At 38.8% G+C, this 20,194-nt stretch overlaps 1 protein-coding gene and 1 non-coding gene across 2 annotated transcripts; both read left to right on the plus strand.

Moving 5' to 3' along the window:
- The first annotated feature begins 1,857 nt into the window (after positions 1 to 1,857).
- On the plus strand, positions 1,858 to 17,561 carry LOC116707065 (uncharacterized). Its single transcript, XM_032544212.1, has 10 exons — positions 1,858 to 2,151; positions 4,354 to 4,502; positions 6,728 to 6,851; positions 6,999 to 7,098; positions 9,928 to 10,127; positions 10,999 to 11,126; positions 14,044 to 14,170; positions 14,450 to 14,546; positions 14,631 to 14,706; positions 15,598 to 17,561. The coding sequence occupies exons 1-10, from the start codon at positions 2,079 to 2,081 to the stop codon at positions 15,670 to 15,672; spliced, it is 1,149 nt and encodes a 382-aa protein (XP_032400103.1). The 5' UTR covers positions 1,858 to 2,078; the 3' UTR covers positions 15,673 to 17,561.
- Positions 17,562 to 19,473: 1,912 nt separating this feature from the next.
- Positions 19,474 to 19,547, plus strand: trnar-ucu (transfer RNA arginine (anticodon UCU)). Its single transcript has one exon. It is a non-coding gene; the product is annotated as a tRNA-Arg (tRNA).
- Positions 19,548 to 20,194: the final 647 nt, after the last annotated feature.

Raw genomic sequence — 20,194 nt, forward strand, 5'->3', positions numbered from 1 at the left:
CCCAAACCCAAAATGCCACATCACCATTAGTCACTCTCCGTTCCTTCCTTAAACCGAGGGAAGCTTCCTTTTTTTCGCCTCTTGTTGCTTTCTTACATGTACCAACACTATTAGTTGGCTGATTGTTGAAGATTTCCACTGCTTTAACAGATAATAAAGAAAGAGAAAGTGAACATGTGTTGCTTGCTTTGCTTGTGTGCCACTGGGTCTAAATCAGCTCAGATGTCAAAGAAGCGCCCAGATCTTTTTAAAAGTACTAACACCACAGTATACAAATACTCAAGTTACACGTAAAAGTCTTACATTAACCCTTGTATGGTATTCAGGTCAAATTGACCCATTTCAAATTTTTACAAGAAGAAAAATTGTACAAGTTAAATTTTTTCTACCTGAAAATCAACGCCCTTACCTTATTTTCTGTGATAAACATGTATTTCTGACTCAATTCAGAAAATTATTCTGGATATGACCACTTATGTTTTTTTCCATAGTGGATTTTTAACATGAATTATAACCTTATGACAAAAAACAAATCCCACTTCCATTTTTAATTGTGTGCTAGTAGAGACTGATTGCATTCCCTAAACATATATGTTATCTCAGTTGTTTGAAATTGAGATAAAGACAATATTTGTCAAAAGATTATGAAGGAAAATTTTATTTCAGAATTGGTTTTAAAACCCCAAATAAGTCCCGGGGGATACGAGAGGGTCCCGAACGTGAAGACAACACAAGGGTTAAAAATCTTTAGTAAATAAAAGAACAGAAGTATTAGTATCAAAATATACTGAAAGTGCCAAAATGAAAAGTACTCATTGTGAAGAGTGACCGATTTCAGAATTATAAATTACTGATGCATTTCAATGACTTCAAATACTGCTGTGTAGCATAATCTAAAACAACATCATCATAGTTGATTAGATTTTGTACTAATCTAAATCTGTAAACTCAGTTAAAAAATGTGTGGCATAAAAAGTACACTATTTTCCTCTGGAATGTAGTATGGTAAGTACAGAGTAAATGGGTTAGGGTTAGTTACTTTCCCCCACTGCCATTCACAGGCTCCTTTCAATCTTTCCTTCTTTGTACGCCTAGTTCAGTAAGAAATCATGCAGATGTTGGTAATGGCTTTTATTTTCAGTTTAACATTTCTACTCAAATAACCTGCAAAAATATCAACGCAAGTCCTCACAAAAGATTAGTACAAGGCTCCCTTTATAAATGTAAGGGTTTTGGCTGATGGCTTCATATAATGTCAATGCATCATACTTATATCAAAATACTTTATAGATCTGCTTTAGAACTATGAATATCTGAAGGTGGGAAGAATTGAATCTGCAATAAATATCCAGTCTATCATTAGGCCACTCGTACAATTTAAGGATTTAAAATTTAGTTTTGACTAGTGCAATCAAAGTCGTATATAATTATTTAAAATTAAAACCTTTTTTCCAACAGTTTTGAAGCTTTTCCCGATATTTTAGTCACTTTTTTCAATGTTCCTTTTTTTTTTTTTTTTTTTTTTGCAAATGCTATAAAATGAGTAAAACTGACTTATTTTACTTGTGAATAGCGTTGTAGGGAACCATCCATGTTATTTACTTTTGGAAAAAAGAGTTGAAAGAATCCCACATTTCTTCTATAGAAACCTTTTACCATTTACCAACATTACCATTCTGACGAGTGAGAATAGGATTTTTTTCGACTAGGAGAATACGGATGTCTAAAACGTAGGATTGGAGTGTGTTTCGATGTTGCAACGGTTTGCCAATACCTTGTTCGCATTTATAGTAAAAGAATGTTGCAATTAGCACTCTTGACTTACGTGCGCGTGCGTGTCCTCCCAACTCAGTTAATTGGTCTGGCAGAAAAGGAAGCAACCCGCCCATTGTCCAGCCTCCTACAGTTTTCATGCTTTCCTTCGGAGAGGCAGGAAGCGACAGTACGTTTAAGTCTTTTTTAGAAACCGTGGCAGCAGGCTGACGTCTTTAGGAGCGGGAATTACCTAAGGAAAAACCGTTTTATCCTCACACACGAAGAATGTGGAAATAAACGTAGGGATACAAGACTCAAGAAGGATGAGCAGGACGTTTCAAAGTGTGGACTTGTTGGCGTTAAGCTTCCTCCTCCTAATGGTGAAATCCCAACAAGGTAGGAAATGACAGGCTACATAACATTGTTTGCGTTAGCAACATATTCCCTTGACGAATTTTCCAGTTTTCCCATAGCCTACGTAACGGTGTTTCCCAGGACTATGGCGTCACGTCTGGCAAGTTAGCAACTGAAACGTCAACGTGTTGATTGTGTATTGTATGTTAGCCGTGTCCCTTACACAAAAATGATGGGGGGAAATACCAGATCCTGACTTTGACTGATAATAAGTCCAGGACAGCTCTGACTTCAGACAGACTCCAAGTCATCAAGTCAGAGAATTTCCAAAATAAAAGTCCCACATTCCTATCTTTAAAAAAAAAAAAAGCCTTTGTTTCTTAAACATGACGTGCTGTAAAAACACATTGATCCATAATTCCTGACTTTGACTAATTAATTTAAATTAAAGACAACGTTTACTACATACATACTCAAAGTCAAGCAGTTTTACTTCATCACTTTGAGGAACTACCCAAATAACTGTCTAATACCAGTACCTGGAAATAGCATTGTTTCTAAAAACTGTGTTGTAAGAAGACATTGGTCCATCATTTCTGAAAGTGACGGGTGAATACTAAGCAGTAACAATGACATGGAAGATATTGAAATAACAGCCATTACTTTTCTATCAATATAGGCTATCTGCAAGGCAGGGGCGAAGAAAAAGAAATTAGCACACAGAGAGATTTTTTAGTTTTCTTTGATGCATCACATCTTATCAATTCTAAAGGGGAACTCCACCTGAAATAAGAAAAACAAAATATATTATTTCTATGGTATAGGAAAGTCCAGTCAGTATTATACAGCAGATCCAACCAAGCAATTTGATTGGACAAGCGGCATCCCATGAGTGCTGAGATACACTATAAAATCACTGAGATTTAAACTGTATAAATGTATACCTCTGTTCTAATAGCTCATGGATACAGACCATCCTATCTTAGATTGTAAGAAACCTTGCACCGCAAAGATGCACATATTCCCACAAAATAACATTTTAATACAGTAATGAATGGTTGGCAGAAGAGGATGACGGGTAGGAAAGAAGCAGCAGTAACATGGAGCAGTAGGGAGTTATGTTTACAAAAGGAATAGCTGACAGTATGTGTTGCTTGGCAAAACAGTCCCAGTCCAGTTTAGAACTTTTGGGCGGTGATCATCAGCCGAGTGCCCAATATGACCACAGCTGGGATGATATTCAGTCCAACAGACCTCCCGCTCATGTGATGTTACTTAATTTATCACAGCAGACAAGGAAGTCTCAAACTTGTGATGTCTTTAAGTAGTCTGGAGCTGCTCCATAGACAAAGATCTGGAGGCTGGGTTTTTTTTTTTTTTTTTAGTACCCAAATGAGCTACAAATGAGAAACAGAAAAATACTCATATACTCACATTCCCCTGGGGGCTCTTAGTGTCATCTATGACAGGGGTCTTCAGCATTTTTAAACAAAGGACCCTTTGGCTACATGTACTGTATAAAATTAAGTTGCATTAAACTGGGCCGGATTGTTGAAAATGAATGGCGGTGAATCCTAACCTTAACTTTATGGCTACCATAGTGGCTACCTTACCTGTAGTAAGCTTGTTTTCATTGTGTATTTTAAGTTGGTTTTTTTATATGACAAATAGGCCCAGTTATCTTTGCTATTAAAATGTTAGATTCATTTTAATGTATCTTTTCAGACATATATTAAATTTTGAAAAAAGAAGCTTTCAACATTGTTTTTTAAATATACCATAATTTGGCAGCCTCCTTGTACTAACCCTAAGGACCCCCTAGGTGTCACGGAATCCCCGTTGAATATCTCAGATCTTTAACATCTTTCCCAATTCATTGTCTATAGAGCACTTCCACACTTTACACTCATGACATCACAAAGTTTTAGCTTGTTTTAGTTTTTGGATTTGGTAGAGAGTTGTTCATGTTGACTAATGTTTTTGGACTGTCTTAGACCGGAGGAATAACATGTATGAATTGTGAAAATGGGCATAGTTCCCCTTTAAGGACACCCTGAGAGGGCACCTTATTGGGGTTTCTTTCCTGGAAGGGCACCCGGGAGGTCATTGTTGCCGCCTTTTTTTTCTTTTCTTAAACATGGGATCACCAAGGGAGGCTTAAGCAGACTGAATTAAATGAATGACTAGATGGCGTTCACAGATCAAGAGGGAAATTAAAGGTGTTTTCTCTTTCTCCACCCTAAGACCCAATCTTACCACCACAAAATGTGTCCCTACGATGGATTAATGATTTTCTACCAGAGTGGTCCTGGGCACCACCACAGCATTCAAAGGGAAACTGCAAATATGAAGTGCAATCAAACACCAAGGACAAAAACCGCTGGAGAGGAGCGGTGAGTTTGCATGGATTTCTCCATTCAGTAAAATGCCGTTCTGTTTAACAGCTGTACATGCTTTTCATTGAAGGTTTTAAGAATGCAACTCACAACACCCTTTAAATCTTATTTGAGGATCTGTGTAGCACCTGCACCAAGGTATTCCACCAGTTATAAATATTTTAATATTGTAACAGTGCAAGCATTTCAAATGAAATACATGTACATCTTCTCTGGAAGCTAATTTATCCCAATACACCTCACTAAGCACAGCCAATTACAACTTACAAGGGTCACCATTCATGCACTGTTGGGCATTATCCCCAATGACTATGTTTAAAGGATTGCACTGGCTTTATTATAACTCCTTTTTACGTGGTTATATTTTTTTTTATGTTCAAAAAACATAGTATGGTCCATCCATCCATCCGTCTTCGTCCGCTTATCCGGTGTCTGGTCGCGGGGCACCAGCTCCAGCAGGGGACCCCAAACTTCCATTGACCAGCTCCCACTGGGGGATCTCAAAAACATAGTATTGGAAACTGGGACATAGAAATACATCCCGGGGCCACAAAAAACACAGAGAGGAAAAGCAGGAGGAAGGGAGACAAAACAACACATGCGGAAACAGACACACACAAACAGACACACACACAGAGACAAGACAAGGGACCAATCATGCTGTGCCAAGTCTCCAAGGTCTTCCCCGGGGCTCCACCTATGCGAGCCGGAGAGAGTATGTGACATCCAAAATGTACGGAACGGATAAGTCATGAGGTGGCTTCCAACGGGTTGAAATCATTCTCTTAACGGCTGTAAGACTAGCAAACACGGCATGTTTATGAGCTTTAGAGAGCTGAAAGACTCTGTGTGTAGGAACATTTCAGACTTTGGCAACTTGTAGTTGGGAGTATTAAAGAAACAGCAATGGACACCACTAATTTGTAATGTCTCTACAAACGGAAACATAGCCATCAGAATAATTTGCAAGATGCTAGAAACACTAGAGAAAGAAGTACTCAGCACATTAAATTCAAAATATATTTCTTTACAAGTAAAAGTCCAACATTCAAATGTTTTACTTAAGTAAAAGTACAGAAGTATAATCGGCAAACTGTAATTAAAGTATAAAAGTTAAAAACTACTCATTATGCAGAAGGGCCTCTTTCATAATGTTATACTATTATGTGTATTAGAATACTGCATTATTATTCCTATTGTTGTTGTTATTATTATTACAAACACTTTAAAGTATAAGCAGCATTGAAATGTTGCAGGATGGAGCAAAAAGTGCAATTAGCGTCTGACTCATAGGGGACTAAAGGTAGAATGTAGCAAAAATACAACTACCCCAGAATTGTCCCTAGATAGATAGATAGATATTGATCCCCCAAAAAATGGGAAATTATGGTAGCAAACATACATCAGTCATACAGCACAGAATATAAATACAGGGTACTACATTCTTCACATAGGGACTTTAAATGTTTAGATTTGATTATATATCACTACTTGCTTTTCTACTAATACTTGCTTGACCTGCCAGAGTCCACCTTATTTCTTGATAAGTTGGTATTCATGCATGAAAGGGTTCAAATGTATTTAACCATTTGAAGGGAGCTTTCAGAGCAGAGTCAGCATGAAGTGGACACTAGGCCGCAGGAGTAGATTGGAATGGGTCAAACTAGTAGAAGTGTCTCACCAATAAGGAGTCGTTTCAAAGGTAACCCTGTCTCACAGAAATAGATCAACTGACCGGAGCAGGACAAGAAGACTATAAGAAACACAGTTATTCAGGATGTTCTTTGGTCATTAGTGTATAGACATCCGTGTGTACAGAGGCGGCTCACTCTGTCATGAAAGTTGGTTCACTGTTTAAATAAAGCTGCAAATGATCTGAAATATTGTGACTCTTCATCATCATCTCCTAATCTCAACCCCCATATGATTTCTGATACTATTTTAGGCTCCTCTACACATAGCAAAGGTCTGATCACATTATGTAAGCATTATTATATCTACTATTATTATATAAGCAAAATACAGAAGACTCATAACCGTACATATGGTGATCTCTACATTAATACAATAACAAATGGCTGATGCATTTATTTTTTTTAAAACAACTTCACAACGGCCTTTCTGACTCTAGCCGTGCACATGTACAGTAAAGTGCTTACTTGTCTCAGTGGTAATACTTTCTGATAATGTTTTTGTTTTTTTTCTGTTCCTGGTGGATTCAGGACACCGTAAAGACTACTTGGCGTCACCACGCTGTGATGCAAGGAGGATATCTGCAGTTCACGGTTAAAACTGTGTGTGGTGACAAACATAGTACTGAGGTTGGCATGGAAATCGACTACACAGGTATGTTCAGCATTGCCCTTAACACCTAATTTTGTTCTCAAAGTTTGAAGGCTTTTGAGTCAACACACATTTGTGAGCTTTGATCCATTTATTTCCATCAGTGTATCTGTATAGTAAGATAAGTGTATGTGTCTCTTTTCCTTTCAGAGCTGGTGAAGAATTTGGAGTGCTACATCCATTCCGCTAAACAAACTCACTGCTCCTGGCTCCCGGGCAGTCATGCTCCAGATCTAAAGTTTTACTATCGGTATGTGTTTTTTAAAAGTTTTTTTTTAACAAAACAACATTGGGGAGCAATGCTGTAGGTCAAAGCTGTCTCAGAGTAATATTAGTAAACAAAACCTCACTATTACACAACATATGTAAGATATCGATTGCAATATTTCCTGATATGCAGCGGTTCATTTTGGTTTCATCTCATAAGAGTTACTAGTCCCAAGTGAAAGTAGGGTTAAATTGATGATAAATGACTCAGATCTTTATCAGTCCAGACATCGGACAGGTGACATTTTGAGTTCAGACATTATGACGCTTATTCGCCAAGGCCAAAGCCAATCTTAGGAAATGTAGTGCAACCTCTTTGCCAACAGCCGTGGGCATAACCAGCAATCCAAAGCTGATGTCCACATAGATGTTGTTCACCATCAAATGCAAACAGTTGGATCGGAAGGTTGGAAAAAAACAATGGCTATCAACCAATTCACTGTCACAGATACAATTGAGCTAGATGGTCAGATACTTAAAGTGCTCATATTATGCTCATTTCCAGGTTCATAATTGTATTTAGCGGTTGTACCAGAATAGGTTTACGTGGTTTAATTTTCAAAAAAACACCTTATTTTTGTTGTACCGCACATACTGTAGCTGCAACTCCTCTTTTGTGTTGAGCTCTCTGTTTTATCTACAGAGTGAGACATCTCACTTCTGTTCCATCTTTGTTGGGAGTCACACATGCTCAGTAGCTAGGTAAGGACTACTAGCCAGTCAGAAGCAGAGTATGAGGGCGTCCCATGTTAGCAGCTAGGCGAGCATTATACTGTGTTACAAAGTGACGCACGTAAAGGCTGGACTACAATAGAGCTGTTTGTGAACAGTGTTTTCTGTTGGAGATGGTAAGTCCCTTTGGGGTGGACTTTGGATTTTTTCACTTTGTAAACCTATAACATGCACACAAAAGATATATACAACACAGTAAAGGAAAGGGGAGAAGCATAATATGAGCACTTTAATAACACCAGTGCTTAAACAGTCCTGGGTGAGGCAGACAGCATGCTGTGGGACAGAACAACGGCAAATCACTATCATGTGTTTGGGGAATGCTCTCGGATCATTTCGTAATTCACATCGTTAAATGAATGCATACCGTCTGAGTAAATTAAACGATAAGACAATGCAGCCTGCCAGCTCCAGACTTCTCCATAAAGTTTTGAAAACTCTTTAATTGCACAAAATAGTTCAAACCAGAGCTGAAAAGATGAATTGATTAATCAATTAGTTGTTTACTATTAAAATAATTGCCAACTGATTTGAAAACCGAGTCATAAAAAAATTCCAGCTTTATAAATGTGAATATTTTCTACTTTTTTCTCTCCTCTACGACAGTAAACTGAATATCTTTTAGTTGTGGACAAAACAAGAAATTAGAGGACGTCATCTTTAAAAAAAAAAAAAAAAAAAAAAATCATAATAATAATAATAATAATCGTTTGCACAGACATATGGTTAGATAATGAATCTGACAGGACCAGGGGTGATTGCTGTCTTCGTAAGATGGGTCCATCTCTTCAGAAGTGTATCCCTCTGGAGCGTCAAGTTGTGGGTTATGTCATCAATTCTGTAGAGCGCCCACACCCGCTCCTTCCACTACTGAAATGTTAGAACAGTGGGCTTCAGCCCATTTAAAGGGATACCCTTAATGGCTGCAGCAAGAAGGATTTGCAGAAGGTATATTTCATCCCTTCTTCAAAACCGTCAGGGGTCACTCCCAACAAAGCAAACAACGGATCCTTATGTTCGCTCTCTATGTTCAAAATATCCACAGATGCAGAGTAGATATCATCCCAGTAGTTCTTAAGTTTCCCACAGGACCAAAAGGTGTGGACAAAGTTTGACTCAGCAGCAACTTGAAGAACTATACCTTCCTGTTATGTGTGGTGTTCTAAAGTAACTTACTACCATTTTCTACTCATTGGAGCTATTGGAGGAAGTTTCTGTGTGCTTCAGAACAGATTTTAACCCAGGGTTCAAGGAAGATAGATTGCCTGAGCTCTGGCTCCCATTATGCTTTGATTTACTAAGTGTTGTGTGCTTCCATATTCACCTAATTGAACCCTGATGAGATGCTGTTCTATTGCAGATAGCGATTTTTCTCAAACTTTCATCTGATTTGAAGGAACCTGAAGAAATCAGTGTTTGTAAGCCCACACTCTCCTCTGAAATCTGGGGAAAAGACTTTGTGGTATTTGACTGGACTAGTTGGTGGAAGGAAAACATCTTGGGCTTTGGGAAACACTATCCGACTTTTTTCACCACTTTGGGACATTTTATAGACTAAACAACGAATTGTATAATCGAGAAAATGATCAACAGACAATGACAATAATAGATGAACCTTTATGTAGTGTAACCATTTCTTGGCTAGCTGCAGTGACTCTCTTTAGTCTCGTTGTACACATTAGGTTGCCAAGCAACCAGGATGTCACTGCAACTGGCCAAGAAATGGTTACACCTCCTAACTTCCTGTAACACCACAAATCATGGTTTTCCTACTTCTTCATGATTTTTCTCAGTCAGTTATGCTAAGCTAAGCTAATCATCTTTTGGCGCTTGCTGCGTATTTTACACAAGAATTGTAATGATCCCATTAAAATGTGAAACTATTCCTTTCACTTTAACAGTTTCCTGTTGTATTTTTAATGTCCTCTTGGCCAGGTTTGATAAGCATAATCTCTGAAGAATTGGGCTCATTAAATATTTGTAAGTGAATTAGTGAATTGAGAAATTCATTTAATTCTTTTAGGATTTCAGGAATATTGTGCAACATGAAAGTAAATTAACTTTCCTCTATCTTTCCAAGTTTCTGGAAGGACGATTTCACCGTCTCTCCAAACGACAAGACCACCGTCGACCTAAGAGAGTGCTCCCTGTACGCTGAAGGGGTGAGGACTGCTTGTGATCTGGAGGCGAGCATCAGCCAGACCATCGAGATCTTGATAAATGGAACGCATAACAACAGCTTTGCCAGGAACACCTTCCAGAAAAAGCTTAGAAATCATGGTATGTGGACTAACTAGTACTAATTAAGGAACAAGACTCCTATGGAGGAAACAGTTTGTTGAAAACATAACACTTCCCCATTTACTTTATAAAGTGTGTGTGTGTGTGTGTGTGTGTGTGTGTGTGTGTGTGTGTGTGTGTGTGTGTGTGTGTGTGTGTGTGTGGGTGTGTGTGTGTGTGTGTGTGTGTGTGTGTGTGTGTGTGTGTGTGTGTGTGTGTGTGTGTGTGTGTGTGTGTGTGTGTGTGTGTGTGTGTGTGTGTGTGTGTGTGGGTTGTGTGTGTGTGTGTGTGTGTGTGTGTTGTGTGTGTGTGTGTGTGTGTGTGTGTGTGTGTGGTGTGTGTGTGTGTGTTGTGTGTGTGTGTGTGTGTGTGTGTGTGTGTGTGGTGGTTCTGATGTAATTTTCAAGAGACCTTTCACAGTATGTAACAATTGTTTAAAAGGGCTGAATGATTTGGGGGGAAAATGAAATTGCTATTTGTCTGCCGGATATTGCGATAACGATTCTATTTGCGATAATTAAAAAAAAAAAATTGAAAAAGTTAAATATCCCTGTGTAATAGACACAACTCTTTATTCTTAAGGATGAGAAAATGGATATCAATTGCCAGCGATAAGTGTTCTTCTTTTATTAAAGAATCTGTGACAATTAACATTATTCCAGCATTTCTCTTTTGAAATAACATATAATGATAACAAGCCGAATCAAAAATGTTGATCCAAATGTTACACCAAACATTCCACAAAATATTCACGTTCTACTAGCTAATCGCATTCTTTTAAATCGCAATTGAAAGCGATTTATTGTTCAGCCCTAATTGTATATAACTGGACTCTACTTTCTGTATGTCTTTAATGTCTGTCTCCATGCAGTGAGACCTCCTGCCCTTAAGTGGACAGTCAATAAATCTAAGAATAAATTCCTTATCAACTGGACTCCTCCTGACATCCAAGTGGAATGGACTTATATAGTAAATTACACCGAATGTGTTCAAACAAAGGTAAGAGAACAACCTTTCAGATTTTGTCTCTAGTGTCTTTAAAGCCGTGCTGTAGGGCTGCACGATTATGGCCAAAATGATAATCACGATTACTTTGATCAAAATTTTGATCGCGATTATTCTCACGATTATTTGTTGATTTTTAACCAAAACAAATGTTAACGTCACAGAGGCGTTTATAACTGCGAGAGGGAGTGTGATGGACGCTACTCACCGAGACATGGCTGACTCATTATGAACGGGTCCAGCACGGGTCGAATGGCGGGAACACACGTCGTATGTATGAAACGTCTGTATCGTCACTGCACTGCATTTTTATGAAATATGATATTCTGGCCATGGGTCACATCTCTGGCCCAGGTCCAAGTCCAGCAGCTCCGTCTCACACTATTACTCTACCAACTGAAGTTAGTTGCATTCAATAACTTCTTCTGTGTTCTTCGCCGTGGCGGCCGCGATAGCAGTTACCAGCGGAAACACTGGTACAAACACAGGTTTGCCCCTCATATTTAACAATATACAGCTGTGTTAATAAAAAATTTAAACTGTAGACAAATGTCAGAAGCGTGGACCAGCGGCCGCTGTGTGGCCGGGCTGCGCGGAGAGTAAGAGGAGAGATCCCACACGGGCACGGCTTTACAGACGAAATGGGTCATGTAACTCAAAATTAAACCATATCCATATAAACAACATTGCAGCGGATGCGAGGACATTAGCACCGGTGCGTCCTAGAGGAGCTAACAGCTAACAGACGCTAACTAGCTAACAACTAACAGACGCTACTAGCACTGCTCACTGCTGTTGTCTGAAAAACAACAGACGGGACAAATGTTGTGTTTACTGGTAAACTGGTAAACCTTGAGTTTTCCTCCCGTTACTCTGTCCTCTGTGACTGTCTACATCTAGAAACTAAGCTGCACGGGGTGCAGGGAACTACTCTGACTGGCTCATGAGCAGACGGGTTGACGGAGTGGTAGATTGGCTTTGCAAAAAACCCGGAGCGTTCTATAAAATGACGTTTTAAAAAAAATTAATCGCTCGATCACGCAAATTTGATCGTGGGAAGTCAAAATCGTGATCGCGATTAAAATTCGATTAATTGTGCAGCCCTACCGTGCTGGGTCTTTTTTTGGGTCTGTTTTTGTCTTATAGAGGAATTCAGTAGACGCAACTTTTAGCCTAGATGTATAGCAACTGGATATCTAATTGTAGGTTTAGCAGTGAAGTGTTTTACTTCTATATTTACTTCTCAACCATCTGAACGGCAACCAAAAGTTTTCACTCCTTGTTTCTTTGTCAAAATGTATAATGTGTACCCCTCCGATCTAACAAACGTGTTTGTCCATGTTTCTCTTCCCCTAAAAACGTGCAAAGACTTTTTTTATTAAAAAAAAGAAAAGAAATTCTACATTGCTGTCAGGCAGGATTGTGAATGGTGTTGCCTCCGGGCTCCTCATGTGCGTGCACAATTAGGGATGCACCAAATCTAGATTCATGGGGTTTGTCCAAATACCTAATCCACTGGTTAAGATTTTGCCAAATCCAAAACCGAATACCGAATCCTCCTCCCATCCTCAGTCCATTAACACAATACACACATTAATGACGTAAACTACGTCCTGTGCTGTGACTGTCCTTCCTTTGCCGTATTTTGGCTGCTGTCTGTAGATTCCTTCATGCACAACATGTATTCTTTCAGATGTTGTATATGCAAATGTTTTAACAGCGGGCGATGTTGTGTGTTGTTTAGGGTCCTTAAACCCCCCGAGACAAATCTGCATGGCAAATTGAACATGTATAGCTCCACTTGAATCGCTTTCTTTTGACTGAAAGTACTGCCAAACAACACTTTCTCTGCTCACGAGTTCCATTTTCACTTTCTTACAGCCTACGGCATTGAACGGTCCCCCTACGTAAACACCTTCCCGTAATCAACAGCGATGTCATCACATTGACCAGCATAGCGTGCCTAGTGCATGCGTAGGGTTCGATGGAAAATAATTCTGAGGTTCGGCTTCAAAAAGCCCAATATTTGTAAATATTTGTTAAGAGGTTTTCAGCCTCAGCTGTATTTTTCTATCCTCATTTGTACTTTAAAAAAAAAACTTCAATTACCTGGAAATGTTAAAAAGTGGAAAACCACATGAATCACAATACATAAAGTCATATAGTTTTGTTTTTTAGAAGCGGTTTGCAGCCAAAATGTTGGATTAAGGCCCTCTACTGGGTTGTAAATAAGTCTCCATTCTCCTTATCTAATCCAAGTTAAATAGAAAGCAGGAAAAGAAAAAGGCTCCTCCCCACCGCTCGTAGGCTCTTCCATTCCAGTAATTCCCATGATACCCCAAAACGAAGAAAAAACTATTTCTATTCTTTCCTTCCTGCCTCATCATCACAGTTTTATTCCCCATTTCCAGGACTTAAAAGAACATCATTTTGTCATGCTTCCTACCCGATTTATTCTCCGTTACTTCTTGAATTTCTCCCTTACTAGCTGCTTCCTCATGGCTTAACCTTTTTTCAAACCTGATATTTACGACTTCCATCTCTTTCTTCCTCTTTGGCAGTCTGCTTGTCCAGCTTCATGACTCCGCCCACACTGACTACACATAACTTCTTCCCCACAGTTTCTGCCACTGCACATCTCATCGCCACATTTACCACATATCCCCAAATCATGTCTATGCTGTGTCTAAATAACCAACAATGTCCGCAAAGGGACTATGTCACAGATATGTGGTCCAACAATACCCTCCACATTTCAAATCTTTAAATTTCGTTCCAAAATAATGTAAAAGAACAGTGGTTAGGCTGTTGCTCCTAAGATGCATGTGATTATGACCATAGTATTGTGCTGGAACATTTAGTCAACTAATTGATTAGACGCTGTTACAGTTGTGATTTCATTTTCTCCCAGAATGAATCGTTTGGACATAGAGAAACATCCACTGTGTTGAACCTGGTCCCTCACTGTCAGTACAGTTTTGCCATTAAAGCAACGTCTACTGGAGGAGGGACACCTTGGAGTGATGTAAAGAATTTTGGTACGCTCATCATTTCTCTATTTGTGTTTTTATTTGATCAGCTGCATCACAAACAACTGAACTGTCCAGCAGTTTAAAGTCACTCTGTGTAGGATTTAAAAAAAGACTCCAAGACTCTGATCTCAAATAAGTTTACAATGTTGTATTGGTACTCTTTAGCAAAAGTAAAGGATCTTAATATTTCCTCCACCACTGCTTTTTAAATTGTTTGTTAAAACACGGCTCTTGGACTGTAAGTTGAAAACACTGTAGGTCACACTGAGACGTTTGTGCATGCAGCTGCAGAAACGGATCCTAACGCGTGGCTGTATGCTGCCGCCATCGTCCCATTGATGTTCGCCGGCCTGGCAGTCCTGGGTTTTGTGTGTTTCAGGAAGTATGTGAAGTCTTCACGTTTCTGCTTGGCTTCTATTGGTTTTAGTTGTTTGCTTGTCTCTGATGTTTGACTCTCTCTGTTCAGGCATAAGGAACATATTTTTCCCAAAGTGCCAGAACCTCGGGACCTTGTCAGTGATATTTTTGACAACAACAATAAGGTAAATGTTTTATTTTTATTTTTTTCTATTAAGCCTGGGGTTACTTCCAGATGTTCATTTCTCCTTAAGTCATTAAAGGAATAGTATGACAATTTTGGGAAGTACGCTTATTTGCCGTCTTTCCCAGTCTTTAAATATATTTACTTTGATTAACTTTTATGTATAAAAAAAAAAAAAAACCACACAAAAAAAACACCTGTAGTCTGTTTTCCTGGCAACTTCACGGTGACACCTCGATTCTAAAAAGTCACTGCGCATGAATTTTCTCATCTAAATCCTGGCAAGTAAGCCCCAAATATCTACTGCAACTATTCCTTTAATGATAAAAGCAACAAAGGCAGTGACAGAAAACAAATGCCCTTTTTACACTGCATATCCTTAGCCCAGGGCTAATGGCCCTGACACACCAACCAGACGGCTGACTGTTGACTACCTCCCTGAGTTGGCCAAAAAAAAAGCCCTGGGTAGATGTCCATTGGAACATTTGGCTAATGTTAACATTCTGTAGACGTGACAACGAAGTTGTGTGACACATATTCAATTTTTTTTACTTTGGCCACTGGCAACTTTTAGCCAAAAAAGGCTAACCCTGCTCCGGAGCAGCAATGCAAATAAAGTCTGTGTTTGCCAATTTTGGAATGTACCAGGATCGTGCCAGTGTAAAAGCTTTCTTAGCACCAGGCTATGTGCAGTGTGAAAAGCCCTGATGATAAAACAACAAGAGCACATGATGAATATAATAATTCTAACAATACCATAGATTACAGCCTCAATTGTTATCTTGTCAAGTTCAACTGCCCACAACAGGAACACATGGTAAAATGCCACGCTGGTTTGGCTTTCTCACACACATCTGTGTTTGCTTTTCCCTTTACTTCTTCTTTCCCTCAGAGCACTGTTTGCAACCTGTATATCCCGGCAGAGGAAGAAGACAACTGTAAAATCACTCTAGTGGAGGAGCCCTAACTCAAAAAACTGGACTAATGTCACGTCTCTGCAGGGGCAACAGTTTGAATCCGCAGCTCAAAAAAACAGCTAAAAAGTCGCCCTTCTCATTCTTGTACTGGCTAAACAAAGACATTGGGAAGTGCTAACTGATTAACTGATGAATGCAGGACATCATTAGCCAAGTGTGTCAAGGGACACATCAACAAACAAACTGGGGCAGCTACTGCTTTCCTGTTCATTGTTCCCAAACTGATGCAGTTCAAAGTCCAACTTCACAAAGCTCAACCAGAGGTTGGCAACATTTTTTTTCAATATAAAGTGCCATTTGAAAATGTTATAATAAGTGGTTTTAAATTTAAAATGTCCATCGTATCCATCATCTAGTACGCACACCAGCAGCTCCTTGTTTACATTTGCCCAATAATTCCACCATTACCAGTTCTACCAAAAAAAACATGTTCGTTGAATGAACCAAACAAGTACATCCATTCCTCTACACAACCATTCCATTTATCTTAAACTGGACTGTAGGAGCCTTCCAGTTTAAGCATTACTTTTATACTTCTCTACATTCATGTTCCCCCCCCCCCCCCAGGTGCTGAAGCTAAACATATTCAAAAATAGAATTTATTTATTTTTCTACAACTTTTTTAGATAATTGATTCATTGTTTTAGCATTAACAAAGCTGCCTACATGCTAGACATTGGCGGGTCACAGCTTGTGTGAGGATTTGCTGCTTTTCTGTTTTTTGTACATTATATACATTTATTGTCAATTGAATATCATTGACTTGTACTGAGCAAGTCGTTAGGTGATGCCCTTTACATGTGCACATGTATAAAGGTGTGGCCCGTGAGAAGACTGAACGCGTGCAATCTACAAATTCTCTGAAAACCACATACTGTTTACAAGGAATTCGCCATAGCATTGTCACCTGCTTCTTTGACATCAGCTTGGACAAAAGCCAAGAAAAAACTTGGCTCTCTTGTGCAATGTAATACCTGAGGTTAGTCTTTAAACGTTCCTTAGACAGAGAGCTGCCCTACAGGTTTGCTTTAAACTGTGCTGGGTGCAACACCTTCTTAAATATGTATTATAGAGAAAGAGCTGAAAATCACATGGTCGGTTATACATTTGCACACCCACGCATGCACAGACATATAATTATATTGAATGTAATATTCACCCGGGACAGTAATTACTGTAACTATGTCCACCCTCTTACTTTCTGTTGAGAAATATGTGAAATTAATGAATCACTTGTGTAGAAATACTATGGTATCAGTGAATACTGTGTGTATCTGTTTTCTTTAGATATCAGGCATTTGGTGTTGCTGACTTAAAGGAACAGTTTGACATTTGAGGAAAAAAAATGCTCATTTGTGTTCATGCCACGATTAGATGAAACAACAGATACAATTCTTAACATCTACTGTATATGGACAATATGTAGCTGGAACCAGCAGTGCTTAGCTTAGCTTAGCTTAGCTTAGCTTAGCTTAGCTTAGCATAAATACTGGAAACGGCGAGCTTTGCTTTGTCCAAAGGAAGAAAATCTACCTACCAGCAACCCCTAAAGGACTTTTCATTGTAGAATTTCAAACACACTTTAATTGTAAAATCTACTATACTGTTACCACATTAAATCGTATGTGTTTACTCTGTTAAAAAATGTGTGACATTGTGGTTTTAAGGGGGATTTTGTGCTAAAAGTAGAAATGCTATAATCTACAAATACTCCATTGCAAGTAAAATCCCTAAATGTGAAATGTTTAAGTAAAAAAAAAAGTATATTAGTAAAGTATAGAAGTATAAACAGCATAGAATGGAAATACTCAAGTAAAGTAAAAGAGGAGCTCAAAACTCGTCTTACTGTAAGTACAGAATAAATATAGTTACTTTCCTCTACTGGTATCCTGTTTTCTAATTCTCTTATTCCCTCTGTCATTTTTGTCCTTCTCCTTTTTCCTTTACACCAGTTTACAGAGTATAGTGATAAGAGTGGAACAATGTACAGTCTTTGGTAGATACATTATCAGTGTCTACTGTATGATCGGAATTGAACAATATTGACATGAATTTAGTTTAACAAAATGTTTCGCAATATCAACTTTTGTGAATCATGACTGTAGTGAGTCTCATCTTTGTGTCAGTAACTTGAGTGGACTTGTGACCAACTGTTGAAACAGAACATAGAGTAAGTCTGTGTATTATTTGTCCTAAATGTAATTTATGAATAGAGACTACAGTCTGTCCTAACAGAGACACATTGGTCCCCCCTGCAGAGCATATGTGGGCAGGCAGACCTGGACATTCTGAAAAGAAAAAAAAAAAATCTGAACCAAACTAATTTAGATCAGATCAAGACTTTGAGATTAGTGTATACTTATACTTAGATTATAATAAATGATTAAATGAGAAAAGACTGATAACGATTCTTTCAAGTTTCAGTTCTCCTCAATCCTCGAGTGAAATTTGTGGACAACCAAGTATTTCTTTAGTAACTTGCCAAACACGGAAGTTTCGAAACTTGTATAAAAATGGTTTCGAACTTGCATTGCACATGCTGTGGCTTTGTTAAGAGCAGTTGAACAATAACAGAACATTTCTTTAAAAAAAAATAAAAATCGCTTGTTCCTGTTATGTTGGTGTAATCTAAATGGGCTAGATTCCATTTTCATTGAGGCTTGACTATGTCTGGCTCATTTCTGTCCAAAATCACTGGAGTATAAATTAGGGGGGATTTGGTTTTGTGTGATTTGCAGGATGAATGGGGAGACTAAAGGGGAGGCTCTGCCAGGTTTAAACGCAGGATTATGCATCGACACTGGTGAAATACCAAGACATGTTTAAGACCTTCATGGTTGTCATCTACAGTTACACAATGTTCCACTAACCCCGCAGCACGGTACAGGACCAGGTTCCTATTTATCCTTGACATGAAAAGTGGAATGTTAGCATACAAAGGAAAATAAATGAATAATGGGGTTACACTGTGGTGAAGGGCATGTGGAGCTGGTTAGCTGATGCAATTGTGGTGTAACCCACTAGTGTGACAGCTACTGTTCTATAGCTACAGTGAGAGGTCTGCACTATTTCCATATGAAGGACCTCCAATGACACGCCTGTGAGAGAATACGAAGCGATGGGTCCAAGACTATGAAGAGTAAAAATGGCCCTAAAATGTATATTTTTCATCAAATAAAAAACACCTTACATATTTTCACTCAGCTATTTCCAACGGGCCTAGTGTTATAGCAACATCCACTGTTATTCCGTCATAAGAAACACATATTTTCTTCCTTTTGTGGATTGGATTATAATGACTGGCTATCGCTTCGTTTCTAAATTCTTAAAAAAACGCCGGCTGAAAAGCTACAGCCTAATTAATGAAGTATAAATTAGGGTCGACACGGGGATAATAATGCTCCGATAGGCACCGTTTTGGCTCTATTGAGGCTATTTGAGCGACGAGCATCAAGTTAGTTTGAATGAAACAAGATTTCTGGTGGCGCACTTTCAAAATCAAAGCCTCAGTTACCGAAACATATTAACACGCATTGACGTAGTGACGGCGACTTTTATTTTTTCATAAACCGTGCTCTGGACTTCCTGTTGGACGCCAGCTAACCACAGCTAACCTGACTCATCTCTGCGGGACTGTGCTCAGAGTGTAGCAACAGCGCCCTCTCGTGGTCGGACCCGGCATAGCCAACATGTCGGCTCAGACTGGTCCTGATGCTGCGAGGATGCAGAGAGCAGCGATGTGAGAGGATATATGTATGTAAACCGTGCCAGGCCCGAGCTATCCTGGCGCAGTCTCTGTGGCGCAATGGAATAGCGCGCTGGACTTCTAATCCAGAGGCTCCGGGTTCGAGTCCCGGCAGAGATGAGTCACTCTGTATGCCACACCGGCAGACCTGCGGTCATTTTTAGCAGATGGAAAGGATGATGTTTTTAATGGCGGATTATTCTGTTGTATAGTTGATAATCACTGTCCGTGCAATAATGTGATTTGTAGTGACTAAATTTGAACACTCTCACATCCCTCTTCTTCTATACTATGAATCATTTACTCTCTTCTGGTACATTTTAACTAAAAGCAAAATAATTCCTAGTATAGATTAATTCCGTATTAAGCATACTCACATGATCCTAGTTGTTCTATAGCCTAATACATTTTACAATTACATTTTTTTCTTGCCTTAATTCTGCTTTTTGAGCTAGATCTGTCCCGAAAAAAGAGATTTGACATAGCCTGTTAACAGTACTACAACGGCTATATCTCATATCTAAGAACCTTAACATTTGAAAGTGTGGTAAATGTATTTATTTTTCAGTAGCCTATGTCCATAAGCACGATTAAAACCTAGTATTTAACATCACACAAAACTATGAAATTAAAAAACATTTAGGCTATATATCACCTATATTTCCCAAACGACCCTTGTTATTTAAGAACCATTCATAATACCTTTACACATGAATTATTATTTACAGCCTCCCTGCAGGCTTTTGTCTGGCATTAAAGGTGCATGA

The sequence above is a fragment of the Etheostoma spectabile genome, chromosome 19, assembly GCF_008692095.1.
Source record: "Etheostoma spectabile isolate EspeVRDwgs_2016 chromosome 19, UIUC_Espe_1.0, whole genome shotgun sequence".
In the NCBI taxonomy this organism is placed as follows: domain Eukaryota; kingdom Metazoa; phylum Chordata; class Actinopteri; order Perciformes; family Percidae; genus Etheostoma; species Etheostoma spectabile.